This window comes from Ursus arctos, unplaced genomic scaffold, assembly GCF_023065955.2.
Source record: "Ursus arctos isolate Adak ecotype North America unplaced genomic scaffold, UrsArc2.0 scaffold_9, whole genome shotgun sequence".
NCBI lineage: Eukaryota > Metazoa > Chordata > Mammalia > Carnivora > Ursidae > Ursus > Ursus arctos.
Window position 1 is genome coordinate 56870358 of NW_026623111.1, and position 20203 is coordinate 56890560.

Genomic DNA, 20203 nt, shown 5'->3' on the forward strand with positions numbered 1-20203 from the left:
TCTCTTATCCAGAGAAAGTGACAAAGCAAAAGCCTACACGTGAGATTTTAGCTCCTATTGGATTTGCAATTTTGCTTTATCCTCCAAGGGAGGTTCAAGCTGGTATTTGAAGATTTGCCTCATGGAAAAGGAAGTTGGGCCTTGTTCTGCGTTGCTGTTGAGGACAGATCTAGAATCATGGTAAAAGTTGCAAAAAGGTAGACTTTGGCTCTTGTGAGGAAGAAGTTTCCAACTGTCTGGGCTAAATAACATGCCCTTCTCACGTTTTTACGGAAAATAATTTTTCAATGGGCAAGGATGGTGAAAGCATGGGGGATTAAAGCAGAAGCAAAATACATTCTACTCACATGAAGAATCTGTCTTTTGTAAGACCTTTAACTGCCCCTGCGCTGTTCTCAGCTAGAGGAGATAGTGGCACTCTGTGCCAACACTGTAACTTATAGCCCTTTTTAACGTGGAACCTTCCAGACTGTATTCTCATACTGATTTACATATCTGTTACTCATGTGGGAGTGTGGAATTGTGTGTGTCCATTGCTTAGCATGGGTCTGGGATTATTTCTTGATTATTGAATAAATGAAGCCAGGGAATGACCTAGAAACGTCCAACAGAAATAAACTCCTCATTCTAAGTCATTTAAACCAAAAAAAATGCTACTCTAAAATGAAGCATATTGTGCTGTTTGTTCTAGCGTCTTTTTAAGTAGCAAATATTTTTTTCCTCAAATTGGCACTCGGTGTTAGTTGCCAAAACTCTTTGCTACAATCTGCAATTTTGCATAAATTACAGTGTAATAATAGCCTAGAAAACTGCTCAGACAGCTCCCAGTAGACAGTTCTTGATTGACTGTGGACTTTTATATAGCAAGAAGCATATCTTGCCCAGCAGTTAATTATTAAGTTCTAACAGAACTCTCAGATTCCAGGAGATAGGTTCTAAGTTTTTTATTCTTGCTCTATCTTACAAACATGATGTAAAGCGCTGGGCACCATGAAGTTGCCTAAGACTCTGCTTATAAAAGTTTTTATCTGGGTCTGTGTGATAGTTAGAAAAATTAGGCCCTCGCCCAGGCTGATATCATATGCACAATAAGAGGATAAAACCGAGTGTGGGAAAAAGTCATCTGAGGGTCAGAGATATGCATCATTCTGCCGAGTAGCTGCTGTGACTTGTTAGTAGTGGTTACCCCAGGGAAGAGTTGAGGAGTTAGGAAGGATCAGGTGCAGCAAGCCAGAGGACTCGCTGGAGAAGAGTAAGAGGGCACTAGACCTGAAAACAGGAATGACAGGAATCTTCCCAGCTTAACTAAGCAGATAGTTTGCAGGGTAACTAGCTGGCCGCAGCAGAAACGGGTGCTCATCAGCAAGGGGCAAAGGCAGAAGAGACCGAGGCGTGATTTTAACACATTTGCCTTTAACTCCCTCGATGTACCTCACTTTTGCTCTCATCTTCTGGTCGCCTGGATAGTAGGCTGAAAGCCTCTCCATGGGTTGATATCGTTATAATCAGAAACTCATCAATCAATGTCTAAATATGACTTTGATACTTCCCATGGGTTTTACTAGTCAGACTCACTCAGGAGTAATAACAAGTTAACTCGATATTGCAGGCAGGGTGGAGTTGCCTGAAGAGCTTTCTATGCTTATTGAAATTCATCTTAATATTTTTTTTCTTCTGCTCAAAACTTTATAGGTTGTTGTATGTATATACAGCTCTGCGGAGGATTATGTATCTCTCAGTTCCATGCTGAAATCATCAGTATTGATGAAGTGGGAGGTTTTTGTTTGGTCTTGATTTTTGTGGGCGTTGACAGGCTCTCATGCAAGAGAACACACTGCATGGGTCACCAATGTCTAAGGGGACCTTCCGGCATATGGGGGGACTGTACTCAGGTACAGATGGGAGGATGTTTCGTAGTTTTGCCTTGGGGTGGTTCTAAAATATACTCTACATTTATTGACGGAGTATAGCAAGTGAAAGAAAGAGGAAGCAAAGGGAGACCATAGACTTCTGCTCTGTATAGCTGGGTGGAAGGTGGTGCCATTAACTGAAATAAGACTGCTGTCAAGTACTACTGGGTGGGTTGCCTCTTACTGCTCTTCCTTTGCAAAGCTGTCCTTGTCATTGTCTTTTATTTGTTCTGTTAACTTTAGTATGAAATTATAGTCTTCCCAAAAAACGTTCAACTACCAGTTTTTATTGAAATTGTATTAAATTTGTAATGAACATAGAATTGTTAATCTTTGTGATATGGAGTCTTTCATCCAAGAACATGGTTTATCTTTCTAGCTCTTCAGTCTTGCCTATGACTTTTGGTGTTGTTCTAGAGATTTTCTTTTTCTTATTTTATTTTATTTTTAAAGATTTTATTTATTTTATTTATGTATTTATGTATGTATGTATGTGTGTATTTATTTGACAGAGAGAGAGAGAGAGAGCGCACAAGCAGGGGGAGCAGCAGAGTTTTCCTCTGTGCTGTATCTTTATTTTCTAGATCTAATATTTAGTAATTTTATTATAAATGTTTCTGGAAATTCTGCACTGTTATTTTCTGTTTTCTTTTTGACCCAGGAATTACTTTTTTCTTTTCAAGATTTTATGTATTTATTTGAGAGAGAGAGAGGCAGAGGGAGAGAGAGAGAAGCAGCAGCCTCCCTGCTGAGCAGGAAGCCCAACGTGGGGTTCGATCCTAGGATCCTGGGATCATGACTTGAGCTGCAGGCAGATGCTTAACCGGCTAAGCCACCCAGGCACCCAAGAATTATTCAAAATAGGGTTTTAAAAAGATTCCAGTGGAAGAACCTTGTAATTTCTGATGTTTTTCAATAATTGTAACTTTATCGATTTGTGATCAAAGAAAATATCTGAAGTTTATGTAGCTGTCTATTTTTTTGGTATTAATTAAAATTTTCTTTGTAGCTAAAATCATACCACTTAAAAATATTCTTTGGTCACATGCAAAGAAAATATATGTTCTACTTTCAAAACGTGATATAATCAGGCATATAACATTAATTATGTTATGTACATTTTCTATATCTTTGATCTGTTATGCATTGAGAAAGGTGAATTAAATTCAGCAAACACAATGTGTTTCTTTTTCAATTTGTAGCCCCTGTAATTTCTGCTGTATGAATTATATTTCTCTTTTATGTATTATATATTTCTCATTGTTGTGTGCTCATTTGAATCATGTCTTTGCATTATAATATGTACTTCTTTGTCCTATTTAATGCTAAATTTCTCTTTATTTGACAGTAAGAACATCTTATCTTTTTTTGTCATTTTCCTACTGCACATTTGCCCATTTTTTATTTTTAACATTTCTAAACAGCTTTTAGATGTGCCTTATGTAAAGTAAAGAATTAGATTTTGTTTTTGCTTTGTGAGCAAATTTGGAAATATTATTCTTTTAAACAGGTAACTTAGGAAAATTTATTATGATGATAAATATATATGATCTGAACCGTCATATTATTTTCTGTTCTGTTTGTTGTTTTCATGGCTTTTATTCATTTTTTACATTTTTTTCTTTTTTGTGTATGGTTCTTCTGATACTTAGGAAGGTTTGTTGTTACCCTAATAGTTTTAACTTTACACAGTACTCTTAGTTCTCTTTTCTTCGTAGAGTATCTATTGATACTCTAAAAAAAATGATAAAAATGCTTTCTTTTTCTTCCCTGATTCTATTTCTTTTGTCTCCAACTACTTGATATTTGCCAATAAAAATGATCTTTTAAGTTTTACCTTATACTTCTAAATATTCTTATACTTCTATTATTTGATTGATCAGCTTTAAATGTTTTCTGTTGATTCTAGTCATTGGAAAATAGGTGATCAGCAAACTTTCTCATCTTCGCCCTTCCCATTCTAATTTTGTTAGTTGTACCATTTCTCCATAATCAGAGCAAATAGCATTTACATTTTGTCTGTCACTCCAATCCTCATATTTTTTTAAGTCTTAGTTTTATGATTAAATATATCCCAAACTCTCCAATAGTCCTTTTGCTGGTTTCCTCAGGTATGTGATATTTAATTCATTAAAGTTAATCATTTAGCAAGTTCCTCAGGAAAAGCACATGGGAACAATATTCCCTGAGTTCTTACAATTTCAAAATTGTAACCTTTAATCTTGGAGGATGGTTTGACTGGATGTAAAGTCCTTGCCTCCCAGTTTTCTTTACATGAATCTCTTGTAAATGTTGCTCTGTTGTTTTCTGGAGTTGAATGTACAAATCTGAATTTTTTGCTCTAACCATTCTTTTCTTAATCTCTACAATCCAGCTATATTACTGAAATTTTTCTCAGTGTTGACCATTATGGGTCAATTTGTATGGATTCAAGTCTTTTTTCCTCAGGTTTTGTGACTTTACATTCTTAATTTTTAAATTTTTGGGATAATTTTTAGTCACAGCATTCAACTTTTCCATTGCAACACTTTTTGTTGTTGTTGAGTGTATTGTATGTTGGTAAATTCTTAAAAATTTGTTTTCCTTTTGTTTTTTTCGTGGGTGGGCCATTTTAAAAATGTATTCTTTTATTTACTTAAAAATATAGTAAAATTCATTCTTTTGTGTGTATAGTTCCATGAATTTAGACAAATGCATATAGTCATGTTACTACCACGAGAATCGGAACAGCTCCATCACACCCAGAATTCTCCTGGGCTGGTTTTTAGATGGCATCCTTTTATTAATCCTGTGTCAAATCCTTTTTTTTTTTTTAATTACTTATCATTGAATGAGTTGGATTTCTTGGATCTGTTATTTGCAGGGTCCTTCTGCTGAGGGTTGGGGGGGAGGTGCCGGGCAGTCCTCAGGTCCCTCCTTCACCACTGACACAGACTCAGACTGCTTCCTGTTGAAATGGCTGCTCCGTGGCCATCTTATTCTCTGCATTTCTTTGCTGCCTTTCTTCCTCTGTGCTATATTGCTAACTCTGCTGGTCCTGGGCAACTCTCACATATTTTTTGGAGTCTGTGGGAAATACGTCTTCTAGTTTTGCTAGAAATGGAGATCATGGGGTTTTTGTTCTTCTCATTAAATGTGTAGCATTTGTATGTTATCTAGGAGAAGAGAGAAGGCCCTGTCTCACACGGCTGTGTCCTCACCGGAAGTCCTTCCCCGACTCCCCTCCTCGCCTCTTTCACTCCTCTTCCTTGGCTCACACTTGAAGCATGGCAAACCCCTCAGGCTGCTAACCTCTCTTATTCATACATCAGTTCCTTAAAGCCCGTATGAATACTTCCTATTATATCTTAGACGTCTTTGTCATTTCCTAAACACATAACTTCAAAATTAGTCCACTTTTTCCTGTTATTCTGTTGGCTCGGAATGCCCTTTCTTTCTTTCCCTGACTAGTATACCCTTGCTTATACTTTGAGACCTAAAAAAGTATACTGCCTCCTTTAGGAACCCTTCCTAGACACCCTCAAAAGAGGAAGCAGCTGTGCTCCCACAATACATTGCCCCATTTTGAGTGAACTTATCTTGCTGTTTTCAGTATTTATATACCTTCTTATCAAGCGAATAAGTATCCTCTGCATTTACACATTAATCTGTCCATACAGAACTTTCAAATGCTGCGTTTCTAGAACCTCACTTATAGCTCTCCTATGATGGTCAGCCCATACTTTCATTTGGTCTTAGTTGATTTTCTACTGGTTAATTGAAGGTACAATATTCTGGGTCATCTAGGTTTTCTTATCTAGCTTTTGTTCTTAATTTCAAAGCAATTTCCCCACTCTTAGGATGTAACTGAATCTCCTCTAGAATTGGAGTGTTCATACATTTTGAAGAAGCTCAGTAAGCATTAATGGAAGTTCTTTTCCATTCCAGGTGATGCAACGGTGACAATAGCTCACAGATACACTCCCAAAGAACAACTGAAGATCCATACTCAGCTGGCAGATGTTATCATAGTCGCTGCCGGTGAGTCTTTAGTGGCTGTTATTTGGTGGAATGTCCTCAGCAGAGTAATTCCTGCCCTAATTGCTGACATGTCTGTAAAAACAGCTTCTTGGGAGAGTTAGGTGTACGTATGACTAACTTCCATCGACTGGATCCTGTCTCTTGGCAATTATTATATTGGCTTGTTGTGCCTACCTTAACATTTGTCACTTCATTATGGAAAACCCAAATAGCCTCTGGAATGACAGATTAAGCCCAAGAACAAACATGCACATTGCCAGTTCCTTCACAGACATGGTTGATTCTAAACCTGAATGACTTACGGGGAGATGGGTAGGAAATGCTCTTGAAAAGATAGCCAGGGCTAGCTCATGTAGGACCTTGGTAAGGACTTTGATATAAGCCAAGGACAGCTGAGAGCAGGAGATTGATGTGGCCTGGCTTACAGTTTTAAAAGAGTGCTTAAACTATGTCAGAGAGCGCGGACTCGAGAAGGGCGAGAGGAGGAACAGAGAAGAGGTATTGGGTTTTCATTTACGGAATCTAGGATTTTTCCTAATTTGTTTTATATTCGAAATACAAAATAATTCTACCCTTTACTTCTCCCTTTACTCTTGCCATGTAGTATTTCTACACCGCAGACAATTCTGACTCTTCTTGCTTTATCCAAGGCTTGAATGAGAGCCCTTTTCATTTTGTTTATCAATTAGATGTTATTGGTAATTTCTAGACTTTACATTTGAATTGCTGGGTGGTTACAAACTATAAAGGGAGAGTAGAAGTTCCAGAAGAAATTGAGCTTGATGAAGAGGATAATGATAGTTTAACTTCGTTTAGTTTACTTTCTTGTTCTGATATAGGCCCTTCTTGGTACTCAGAATATATATGGGATGACTCCAGGAAGAGTAATTTGCCTCCCGATAGAGTAAAAATACAAATATACCCTTTTCCAGAAGTCCCCAGTAAGCTGGTACAGGTAACCACATTTCCAGTTTTTCTGAGAAGTTATATTCAGATGATATTAAATGCAAGTTTTTGAACGGGATTGACAGAAGGAAGACAGGCATGTTTAGAGAAGCAATAAACTTTTTCAGACCCCGGATAACAGTAAGTGAAATACTGCTGCAGCAACTGGTATATTTGCAGAAGACAAATATTAAACTGGCTTCTTTTTAGAGACACTTGGATTCACATACGGAGTCAGAATTTGGTGAGTAGAGAGGTGTTTTTGATCCTCTTTGTTCATCTCAAACTTTAGACAGAATGAAATTTACATTATCTTTAAAAGGTGCTACTTGACTCTAATGTTAACAGCTTGTAAAGAATATTTCTCCGCCGATCTTAGTTTCTATTTCTCAGTTATAATACTGAATAACTATTATCTTCTAGTGAGATAAAAATCCCTCACTGTGCATTCATGCTTATGTTTTTCTTGTCGTGGGAAATCGCAGATAGGGGATCCTCTTTCAAGAACCACTGACATTCTCCTGTGATTAAAGCGAGCTTTCTGTCACAGCCATTATAGCCACCGCTGTCATCATCCTTCCGTGTCTCCTGTAGGCTCACTGTATGTAAAGGCCTAAATCAGCACAGAGTACGAGGTGTTAAAAAATAAGACGGGAAAAGAAAAAGGAAAACGAAGGTAGGGAAGGGAAAGGAAGGACCAAGCTGTATGAAATTAACAGAGTAGGAGCCAGGAGGTACTCAGGCCAGTTAGGTGCAGAGCCAGTACTGAGGTTCTGTCTGGCAGCCATCCCAGTCAGGGCATCCTGTCACCACCAGAGGGCGCCAGGCAGGTGGCCGCTGTTGCAGACAGCCATACTCCATCCACACTCCGATGGAGTTTACCACACTCCATCCCGGTCCTGGCTGCAGGACATTTTGAATGACGGTAGTATGAACAAGCCTTGTGCCCTGCCTTGTATTCCAGCCCTGATGCCTGTAACTAGACACAAAGGTATGCCGAATGCTGGAAGACAGCCCGGTAGATGACCCTGCAGTGGTCCTGAAGAAATAAGTAAATATTTGGATAATGAGAAATTTGGGGGAAGAAAATTGAGAGTTTATAAGAAATAACTAAGGGTTGCTCATTTCCATGTCCTTACTAATCACCTAGAGAATTTAAGGATAAAATATGTCGATATCGGTAAATAACAGTGAAATTATGAAGAATGCATAAATTAACATAAAAAAGAAATTCCATATCACCAGACCATAGGGCTGAAATCTTACTAAAATGAACCACTTTGCATTCTGTGTGGGAAATAAACAAATACAATTAGCAGTGGGTATTAAAGAAGGAGATAGTGATCTAATGGCAGAGGTAGCTGGAACAGGGAGGGTTGGATCCTTGGCATAACTAGAATGTCAGCATATATGGAAGCAGTCCCATCAAGGAGTCAAGAAGAGTAGAAGGAGGAGTGGTGCGTGATGTATCAGAAAGATCGATAATGTCTGAGGGATGACAATGACGAATGTAGTGATGAAATCCCGGAATGGGCTTGCAGAAGGAAAAAGTAAAAAAGAAATCATTGTGTGAAGATCCTGAGGCATGAATAAAATTAGCTTGTTAGTATTCATCTCACCCCTCCAGTTTCTCAAATTCCCATGGTCCTATCCGTCCAGGTTTAACTCTGTATCGCTTCTTTTTTGAAACATCTCCCTGCACATTCAGGATTTAGATTAATTTAGAAGCTCAAATCTGAAAATCCGATCCTGTCAAACCACGCATTTAGAAATAAGAAACTTCAAGCCTTTCCTCAAAACTGCTCTCTGAGTTCACAGAGAGAATTAATGTGTTTCTGGGGCGCTTTACTGTACCGTAGTTATGGCCCTTAACATCTGTTTATGGTTGTCCGTCACCTTCACTAGACTGCTGCAGGGACGGGATTGGGTTTTTGTGTGTGTGCGCGAGTTTTTTTTTGACGTGGTATGTAAGTGCTTCAAAGAATATCCGACATAGTGAGTACTCAATTAATGTGTGTTGTATTCATTTTGAAATTACCACTGGAGCAAGGACTTCAAATTGATACAAATTTAGCTGATGAATTTTTAAGCATATAATTTTATAAAGATGGAATCGTTCTAGTTATTGGTTGATTCACATAGTGGTAGCATTTTTTGGTAACTACTAAACATTCCTAGATTGTCATTGTAAAAGTAAGTTGAAAAAGTCATAAAGGTGAAAGATTTGTTCATACAAGAGCAGTTTGTATCATTAAGTGGATGATTGAACTGATTTGATTTGAAATAACAAGGTTAGGAAATTCTGAGCAGGGTGACGAAAGAGCCTGTACAGACATCTAAAATATAGTAAGACTATTGAAGAGTTGAATTGAAAGCAGTGGTTTAAGGGAAGGCTGCGTCGGCTGCATGTGAGACTGGTGATAAAGAAGGGAGAGCTAGCCAGAGTAGGGCACCAGTGCTAACGATGTGGGGGAGCGAGGTTCTTGTCCCACGGAGTCGAAGAATGACTCCCACGGAGAAAGGAGAGTGAGTAAGGTGACAGAGTTTTATTAAGCAAGGATACAGAAAAGGCTGTCTGCAGTGAGAGGGGTCCTGACAGGGTTGCCACTGAGGGCTTTTAGGGACGGTCTCTTATAGAAAGCTAACCAGGGAACTTAAATCTGTTTGACATCTCTATTGATAGCGCCATTGAGTAAGGACTAGTGATAACACTTTCAACGGCTTACTTCCTTTTTAGGGTCGGGTAATTCTTGGTTTGTCACAAGTAGCTATTATATATAACAAACCCCCACCTCTGACACTTAGGGCAGGGGTCTGGTTTGTTCCCTTATCTCTGGTTTCCTTTCATCTCCTGCATTTTTGAATTTTGTGAGCCTGATCCCGTGGCCCCCTACCTATCTCTCCCTGCCTAGCCCCGGCTGTCCCGTACTCACTACGAGTGTAAGAAGACGCTTTGATTCACTTCTATCTCATGTTTCCAGGACACTGGGGGAAATCCTAAGTCTGTAAAAGTTCTAGGAATCTTCATTATTCAAGCAGGATCGGCAGGTTTTTTCCAGACACTGTCTGAAAGACCCTCTGCCAGTATAAGTAAACTGTGGAACTAGCTTCATTCAGAAGATGAGCTGCTGAGTCAATGCCACTTGCATATTAACCTGTGGATACAGAGTGTCATAGTTGGTGAAAGCTGGCATTCTGTCCACTAAGCCATCCCCTGCAGCAGGATGAATGAACCTTTACAGTCGTAACTCTAGCGTCTCTATTGCAACACTTTTAATGATAGACACTGTAATATAAAACAGGATAAATAGGCAATTCAGTAGAGTAATTTGGAGGATTCATACTTACTCGTCATAAAATAAAGGTGACCAACCAACTTCTTTTCACGACTTCTCCCATCATATCATCAACTTTTGGGTACACTCCCATCAAACATCACCATAGGTTCTCAATAGAGTTTTCCTTCTGGTAGATTTCCTCTTCCTTAGAGTAGAATGCCAGGACACTGAGAAATTCCCAGGGGTGGGGCCTAGAAATCGTCTGTTCCACCATCCACAGCTCATGCAACTCGGGAGTGGAACTTACTCCCTTACAGCCCTGGGTGCTTCCCAAGTGGATGCCAGCACATTTCATGGTTTCACGAATGCTATTGTTCTTTGCATATCCTATTTCTTATTTTTCATCTTGCCCCTTTGGCCTCTGATTCTCCACTTAGAAGTTCTTCCTGCCCTCCTAAGTGTGTCATTTGTCTCCATTTTATCAGTTATAGAGTAGTGTAAATGCATAGGCCTTGCTAGAGTAAGAATCCCAGAATTTAAATTCCAAGTCTGCCACTCGCTAATTGTGTAACCTTGGTCAAATCATCCCGTTTCTGAGCCTCAGTCTTTTTGATGTGAAGAGTAATAATCTCTAACATAGTATTGTTAAGCCAGCCAATCTAGGCAAAGAACATGGCACAGTGCCTAGCATATTGCAAATACTCAATAAATGGTATATGCTAATATGTTATATGTTAGTCCTTAGGCCATTGCACCTGAATTTAAACAAAAATTTAGAAACAATAAACCAGTTGATTATTAACCTACATCTTCGATGTAACTAAAGGAATATACTTTGGGACACTTTTCTACTAACATAGTATCAAAGTTGACTGGTCATCATAAACATAAATAAATAAATAAAGGACATGACTTACAGATAAGAGACCACCTTCATAAAAGCTTTATTTATTTATTTTAAAGATTTTATTTATTTATTTGACAGAGAGAGAGACAGCCACCGAGAGAGGGAACACAGGCACGGGGAGTGGCAGAGGAAGAGGCAGGCTCCCAGCGGAGGAGCCCGATTCGGGGCTCGATCCCAGAACGCTGGGATCATGCCCTGAGCTGAAGGCAGACGCTTAATGACTGAGCCACCCAGGCGCCCCAGAAAGCTTTATTTTAACTTAAGATTTGTGGCTTCTCAGGATGACACCCGCTTTTGCTCATAGCTGTGTATTCTGTTGTCCCTGGATGAGTCCCTGGTTGCCTCTCTCTCTTTTGAAGCAATCTGACTTTGTGAAGGGCAGGGAAGGGAGAGGTACTTAGGTGAAGGGGTTTGTTCTCACAACCCTCATTCTCCCTCTCCCTCTCTCTACCTCCTCCCCCTCCCCCAGTGTAGCCCCCACAATCCATCCCCAGAGCCTCCCCGATCCATAACAAATAGGCTTCATCCGTGTATGAGAAGGTGCTTACCTGTTGATTATTCTCCTGACTATCCCTACCGTAAAAACCTGGCAGACATGCACAATAAGCCAGCCAGAGCCAACGGCAGTTAACAGTTTGATGCTGGGCCTTCCACTAGTTTATAATTACATGTAAATAGACATATATACACATTTCTTTTCACCCTGCACGGACTCTTTGCGTTTTATGGCTCCACACTGTGTACCTTTCCTCATAAAATGCATTCTTCTAAAGCGTGGTTTCTACTGACTTCGTAGTATTCTGTGCTGTAGATATAATTTATTTATTCAGTTCTTGATGGTTGGACATTTAGGTTGTTCCCAGTTTTTAACTATTATAAACATTGCAGTAAACAACTGTGGACATCTTTGTAAACACCCATGATTATTTACACAAGGAACCCATAATATTTATTAGATTGGTCTTTAGTTCTTTATTTGCTGATGAAAGATTACTTATATTCTCAGAAACAAAACTGATATTTAAAGCTTTGTGCTTAACACATGTCGGGCTCCCTGCTTGTCAGTCTGCTTCTCCCTCGGCCCCTCCCCCCACTTGTTCTCTCTCCCTCTCTCTCTCTGTCTCTCAAATAAATAAAATCTTAAGAAAAAAAAAAAAAGACTCTCTTTCCCCCTCCCTCTGGTCCTCCCTCCTCCCTCGGAATGAATAAAATCTTTAAAAAAATGTAAAAAGTAAGGAGGATCTGGGTGTAAATTGAGTGTTAATCTTAAAAATCACATTTCATTCTCTAGGCTGCATTTTCCACTATTGTAAAAAGGTACAAGCTGCTGTAAGAATTAAGAGCCTAGCACCTAACTGGTATGAAATAAACGTAGTTTCCCTTCCCTTCAGTCTGACATCGTATTGTGACCCTCTGACTAAAATTACAATATGTTTTAAATGAAAATATATGAAAATTTGTCATCTAGCACCAAAAGGCTTATTCAAGTTGCCAATAATTGGGTATGTAGACTGTAAAATGTGTGTACGAACTTGTACATTTTCCCTTGATCCGTGTTAACCTCAAATAAGCAAAAACATCCCCCCCCCCAAATTGAGCACCTAAGAAGCATCCCAGAGCTTTATTTCTTTTCCTTAACTTGTTATATATATATATTTTTTCCTTTACTTGTTATGATTGCATGGACTTGTGAAAAAGGGGTTCCAATCTTTTTGTCACCAAGTGTTTTTACTTGATATCATTATGTGGGAAGCAGAGACTGATTTTTTTCTTTGGAGTGTCTTCTCTTTGCACATATATCTACTTCCTTTCTTAAGTAGAGCAAGTGTTCAACAGCAGTGTCCAAGAGAACTTCAGTAAAGAGCAATTAGATCAAAGATCTCTCTTTTTATGGGGAAATATAGATTTCCTTTGAAATATATTTTAAATTGTTTAATGATATGTTAATTATGGCTAATTCTACTTGGTTGCATATGTGTGTATCACAGGGAGGAAGAGCCCTTTCAAGATTATGTCTCTAGCCATTGGTATTATCTTTGCGATGTTTTTATGGCTAGGTCTTTAAAATTTTACATGACAAAATATTAAAAATGCACATAAAAGTGAGCCAAAGAATAATGTCACCACCTATACACACCTACCAGCCAGATTTGTCAAATCTGAATATCATTATAGATGTTTTTAATTTCTACATGCTGATATCTCTGCAAACTTGTTTTGTTCTGATTAACATTGAGTTTTAGAGATTTGTTTACGTAGACCCACGTAGCACTAGCTGTGTGATACTCCGCTGACTGAGTGTCCATGTTCTGTTGATAGATGCACATGTCATTTCTCATTTACTGCTATTATAAGCGGTGCTGTAATGTGAGTGATATTTCACCAGATATTAATTTTGCCACTACTTATAGTAGGCCCTACATCAGGTGCTGGAAAACAAAGATCTGTAAAATATAGTCCCAGCTCTTGAGGAGTTCAGAGTCTAACAGAGAAGAAGATGAGGTACAAACCAATTAGTGTAACATGGTTCACTAATAGTGTTAGAGGTGCGTGTGTGTGTTTGGCTATCTATCCATCATCTAGAAAAAGGGAAATTGAAAGAGAGACAGAGAGACAGAAACCAAGAAGGACGAAGACAGACAAAGAGAAACAGAGACAGAGACCAAGAGAGAGGGAGACTGAGACCAAGAGAGATATATAGAGAGAGACCAAGAAGGATGGAGACACACCCAGGGGGAGAGAGAGAGGCAGACAGAGACGGAGACCAAGAGAGACAGAGAGCGAGCACCACGGAGGAGGGATGACCATGTCATTGCCTCTGAAGATGAAATGGCAGAGCTGGGTCCCAACCCACAGAAGGAGCAGAGAGTCACTGGGCAGAATCCAAGGGAAGGGGACTTCCAGCAGCTTCTAGCTGTAAAACACTACGCGTGTATCAAAGAAAATATTAGACACCTGTCAAAGTGATTGATGCCGTCTGTGGGTGGAGAATGATGAAGCTGAATCTTTAGGAAAGGCCAGACAGCAGAAGAAATGAAGAGATTTGGATTTTATCCTGCAGGCCAGGGGCAACTTTTAAATAGTTTACAAGCATTGGAATAACATATCATGTTTAAATTCTAGAAGGGCTACTCTGGCAGCCTCTGGGCAGGGATGAGGCTGGAAGCAGGCCTGACATGGCACTAAATACAGGGGGAGCTGAAAGTGAGATGGAGAAACAGAAAGTAGACTGGAAAGACTTTCTGGCTTTGCATCCTGGGTGTGTGGTGTGAGCACGGACAAGGAAGAGCTCATAGAAAGGAAGCAGGTGTGGGAGGAGTCGAAGATGGGTGGGTACAAATTCTGAAGTGTAACAAAATAATAAAAGAGGAGAAGCGGAATGGAAAAACAGGACCTACATGATACCTGTGATGGGTATGGAATAGTGAGAATTACAGGGACAGCATCGAGGGGACAACGTTGAAGTGACTCCCACGGCACTGCGACCTCCAGCAGCCAGGACCGTGTCTTATTTAGCTGTGTATTTTAGTAAGAACGTGGCACTGGGGACTAGAACACTCACTGCTGAATGAGTATGCGTCCTTCCTCGGAACACAGGTGCTTACCTTGGTTTCAAGCTTCTTTCCTAGAAGTTGAGGAGAGCCTTTATAGAAGCAGATGATCTCTTTCACGTCCATTCAGCCTTAGACTCTCCTCCATACCTTGTTTGGGGCTGTTCCACTTCATGAAGGTTTAATATAGCATTGCGTCAACATCATTGACTCAGAGCTTGCACCTGCAGGGTTCGGAGGGAAGGCAGGGAGGCGGCAGAGAAACACCGAAGAAACGATGACTGTCTTCAGAGAAAGAACAAGAAAATAGCCTAGCTCTCCTTTCTAGTGTGGGTAAGAAGGTGAGCCATCCTTTGGTGAAGTCATCATGCCTGCGGTGGACTCACAGAGTGCGGTGCTGTGGGATGTCTCTCCCAAACGTGTGTTGACTGGCAGGAAGTGAAATGATTTCCTTAGATCTGTAGCCAGTCATTATTAGTTGTGGCTTTGCAATAACATCCCCTCATCTCATGAAACTCCAGGAAAATTGAAAATTAAAAAAAAAAATCCAGGGATCAAAATGTCCCATATCAACACTTGTGTAATAGTCTGCACAGAGGCGGTGTTTGAAATGCGCGGTGGAGACTCTGACTGTGCACCTGGCTACCTGCTTTAGGTGTGGCTCTGGCTGTGAAGGGGAGCGACGAGAAGTAAGGAACCAGTGTGTCGGTACAGATCTCCTCGGGCAGCTTTCTATGAAAGTCCTTTCTTTTTACCCCTTCATGTAGTCAGAGAAAGGGTTCTGGCTCTTCATCTTACGCCTAAGTGCATTTCCCCCAAATGGATTCCTGATTTGGCTAATTAATAATTGCTTATTTTAGAATGACTTACCTTTGTTACAAAACCCGAGGATTAATGAGTACTCTGCATGAATGTGGGCTTTATGACTGTGGTTGGAAAAAATTCAAATAAGTCATAGTTCTTCTCTGAGTGTAGATTGCAGGCAATTCAATCTTAGTAGCCTAATATGTGCCCTTTAAATTGAGATAGTGATCAATATCAGGGATCAGATATTTCACTGCAAAAAAAGGCAGGTGCATTTCAGTAATCTTTCTATTGAGTTTCTATTGTGTTTCATAATTCACACTTACGCTTATTTTTAAAATAACCAGGATGATTCCTTTTCTTTAGAAAATACACACACATACATGCACACACATACATGCACACACACACACACACAACAAAGGATATATTATTTTTTAAAAAAGACTTTACTTTTTTATTTGACAGAGAGGGAGAGAGAGAGAGGGAGGGAAGGAGAGAGAGCACAAGCAAGGGAGAGGCAGACTCCCCACTGAGCAGGGATCCCGACACGGCTGGATCCCAGGACCCTGGGATCATGACCTGAGCCGAAGGCAGACGTTTAACTGACTGAGCCACCCAGGTGCCCCGAAAGGATACATTATAATATACATTCTTCTCAGGGTAGTTGGTCAGGATATGTGTGATAAAATAACGTGGCATACCACGTCAGAATGATTGAGAATTGCTTCTGGTATACTAACAGTTCTTTTAGGTCACTAAGATATCACCCCAAATTTACTTTATTTGAATAAAAAACTATTTGAAGGATTTTCCCCTTCTATGATAAATTTTCCGACTTTTTAGTGGAAGCTCTGTGAAGGAGTACTGGATGGCTTGGAAAGAACTCAGAAAATGGCATTAGTTTACCATGAGGACTAGATTAGATAGTAAACTGGAGTAAATTTCTTCAAATACAAGTAAATACATTTACGAACTTGTTTTGAATATAAGCTTGTGAACAGACATTATCTCAATTCCCAAAATACTGCATGTAGGAATTTATCCTGAAGAGAATTGTAGGGGCACCTGGGTGGTTCAGTTGGTTAAGTATCTGACTTGGGCTCACGTCATGATCCCAGGGTTCTGGGATTGGAGCCCCCACATCAGGCTTCCTGCTCAGTGGGGTGTCTGCTTCTCCCTCTCCCTTTCCCTCTGTCCCTCTCCCCACTCATGTGCACACACTCTCTCTCTCAAATAAATAAATAAATAAAATCTTTAGGAAAAAAAGAATTGCAAGGAGGTTTACAGAGACGATATTCAAAGATATCCATCACTGATTCTTTGCAAAAAGGTGGGAACAGCCTGAACACCCAGCAACATGGGGACATTTACTGTGAACAATGGTGTAGTTCTAAAACGGAATTCTTATGGCCAGTTGTGTTTGAAAATAGTCATATTAGGTTGCGTCTCTGTTGGATATCCAAATAGGAACACACACACACACACACACACACACACACACACACACACACAGACAAACAGAAAAACAAAGAGGGAAGAAAAAAATACAACTTGAGAGGAGTAGTTACTTCTGGCTAATGGGTAATAGATGATAGATAAATGTTGATTCCTTCTTCATCTTCCTCTGAATTCTCCAAGTAAATTCTCAAGAGATATTGATTTTATAATTATGAAACGAAACAAAAAATATTAAGATGACTCATTCCCTGTTCCTGGCAAGATTTGCCTGCTGTCCATTTGTCTTCTGAGGTTGTTGACCTTTTACTACGGAGGAGGAGCGAAGGAGCGTGGGAGAGGTTTACTAAACGGAGATGGCTCAGCTCCTACCAGGCGCTACATATACTAATTATTATTTTTTTTTTAAGATTTTTTAAATTTATTTATGTGACAGAGAGACAGCCAGCGAGAGAGGGAACACAGCAGGGGGAATGGGAGAGGAAGAAGCAGGCTCATAACGGAGGAGCCCGATGTGGGACTCGATCCTGGAACGCCGGGATCACGCCCTGAGCCGAAGACCGAAGGCAGACGCTCAACAACTGCGCCACCCAGGCGCCCCTACATATACTAATTAAATGGCTTTTCTTGGGAGAAAAGAACGAAACTGAGGGTAATTGTGGCTTTTGAGTTCATTTTGAAAAATAGAAAGAAGTCCTCTAGATTTCAGTTAGCACCAAGAGGACGGAGTGGGGCAAGAATATGAGAGAAAGAGATAGGAAAGGGAAATTTCTCCCTGCTCTCCTTTGAGTTCCTGGCCTCCACCTTTGCCTGTTTATCTGGAACATTCCTTGTTGCTGAAGCTCTTCTTGCCTCACGCCCCAGGGGCTGCACATGTGTCCTTAATGCCCCCTTCTGCTACAGGCAGCTGAGGGCAAATCCAGATTTGAATTGTGGCAAGCTTTGTAAGAAATAGGAGCACATTCTTTTTTTTTTTTTTGTCCTTACGTAAATATTTTAAACATTAGGAAAACCTATTTAATTTCAAATTTGTCTGATTTATCTCCAGCGCTAGCCAGTTCTTGATGTCTCTTAAAAAGCATGTACAGGGATATTAGCAAGTTTTTTTTTTTTCTATAACATTAAATAATTAACACATTCTCATTTCTGAGTGTGAGATTTTTTTAATGTAGTGATTATCAAACAGATTTAAAATGATCTTTGAATAGAGAGTTTTCGGGATAGGCATTTTTTTTTATTTATTTAAATATTAGTGTTCCTAATATTTATTTTATTACTTTTTTTAAGATTTTATTTTTAAGTCATCTCACCCAACAAATATAACCCAACGTGGGGCTTGAACTTACAACCTCAAGATCAAGAGTCACGAGTTCCACCATCTGAACCAGCCACGTTCCCTAATATTCATAATATTTATCTTAATACTAATAATGACAAATATTTATTAAGCATTTCTGAAACATTATGTTATTTAAATCTCACAGCATCCCTAGGAGGTCAGTAAGGTTACTATCCTTATATAATAGATGCATACAGTTAAGGCTGAAAGTGAATTGATTTGTCCGTGGTCATATAATGAAGGGCTGAACAAGGACTGCGAACCATATCTTACTCTAGAGCCTCCAATCTTGATTTTTTGTTCTGCTTTTGGCTGTTTCTGCCATGATTTTGGGAAGTGGGATGTGCTTTTATCTTGCTTATTGCTTTATCTTACGTGCAAGTGTTATAATGATTGAAAAATCAGGCATCAAGCAGAAGTTTGTTTCTCCAGAAGTTATGTTGGTCACACTCCACATTTTATTAGTAACACTTTTTAATAAACCAAAGGAACATGTTTAAGGAAGACAAAAAACTAGTATGAGTTTAAATTTGCAAAGCTTGCAGAGTTGTGACTACCGTTCTATAACTCTGCCAGTAAACAGCATTTCACATTGATGTATTCAGATAACACAAGAACTTGGCATTGTCCTAAGCTGAGTAGGGTATCACTCTGTCTTTATTCTAGTTCTGCTTGTCTAAAACACAGCCTACCATGTATGTCCTTCTCATAGTGTGTGGCCGTGACGAAGCGCATCCTGTCACACAGTGATGCTGACATTCTTGAGGAATTAATAATCTGTTTTAAAAAAGGCATAATTAATTATCCCTTCATCTTCATTGTTTTTGGTCATAGACCCATAGTTGTTTCTAGCAAAATACGTGTTTCAGTTGGAAAAACTGAAGCTTCTGGGACATTTTTTAATATGACTTTGATGGCCAACGATTTAATTTATAAATCAAATCAAGATTTTTTTTTAGCCTTTTGTTTATTTTTACATATTCATTAACTATTTTCTTATCATCAGATGTGTCTCATCAGGGATTCTGGTCTATAAACTCTAGATGGAAACTAGTTGGTACTCTGCTAACCCTGGAATAATTACATAAAGGAAAGAAAGCTCCCCCCAAACCCTCAAAAAGACAAAAAGATAATGATTCATTAATTATGACACTGGTTTCCCGGAATTAGCTGGCCATAGTCACATAACAGGTAAAATCGGGGCAATTTTAGTTCATTTAAATGTGATCCCTTCAGCCCAATTTGTTTTTTACCTTACAGTAATAGCTAGAGGTATTCATAAATTAAATTGAATTGCTGAAATTGCCAAAAGGAGACTAACAATGACATTTACTTGTGAAAATTAATTATACCTTGTTTTTTTGGGTTTTTTTTTTTTTTTTGGAAAAAGAAGCGGTTTGAAGTGACTGATACAAAAAGATGGACATTTTCGTTACATAGAAAGAAGGTCACTTACAGTAACTTAATGTTAGTAAAACTGTGTATGATGCAAGATTCATACTGTGTTTGAGATCTTAATTAGAAAACTGAGAAGCCAAAGGCAATTGTCATTCATCAAATGCTACTATACGCCAATCACCATGCTCTATGTCTTCCTCTATTTACTTTTACAGCAAACCTAGGCCAAGGGGTAGGAAGTGTTATTGTGTTTATTTTTGTAAATGTGGGATATAATCTTATGATTAGTGTAAGATCACACGATTTATAGTTGTCAAGTTGGAGATCTGTTTGCCTCCAGAGTCCAAGTTCTTTCCAGTGAGTCAGATTGCAAGCTTGTACAGACCAAATAGCAAAGCTGCCTACCCTACGGGGGAACTCCTAATTCCCAATGTAGAGTTGTCCATATCATTGTTTTCCCACGTGAAGAATTACTCAGACCTTACTCAGTCCTGTCGTGCCACACAGAGCAGAATAAAACTGGTACACATCCATGCTTCCCCCTGGGATTTGGGATTTGGAACTCCTGGAATTTCTGTTCACTTCTCTTCGCT

The 20203-nt window shown here is 39.3% G+C and overlaps 1 protein-coding gene across 3 annotated transcripts in view; it reads left to right on the forward strand.

The window, feature by feature from the left end:
- MTHFD2L (methylenetetrahydrofolate dehydrogenase (NADP+ dependent) 2 like) overlaps positions 1-20203 on the forward strand; it is a 124533-nt gene that overhangs the window by 50758 nt on the left and 53572 nt on the right. For all 3 annotated transcript variants that reach the window (XM_044388184.3, XM_044388185.3, XM_044388186.2), the window contains one exon: positions 5838-5930. In XM_044388184.3, the coding sequence (XP_044244119.2) occupies positions 5838-5930 (93 nt within the window). The remainder of the gene's footprint in view (positions 1-5837; positions 5931-20203) is intronic.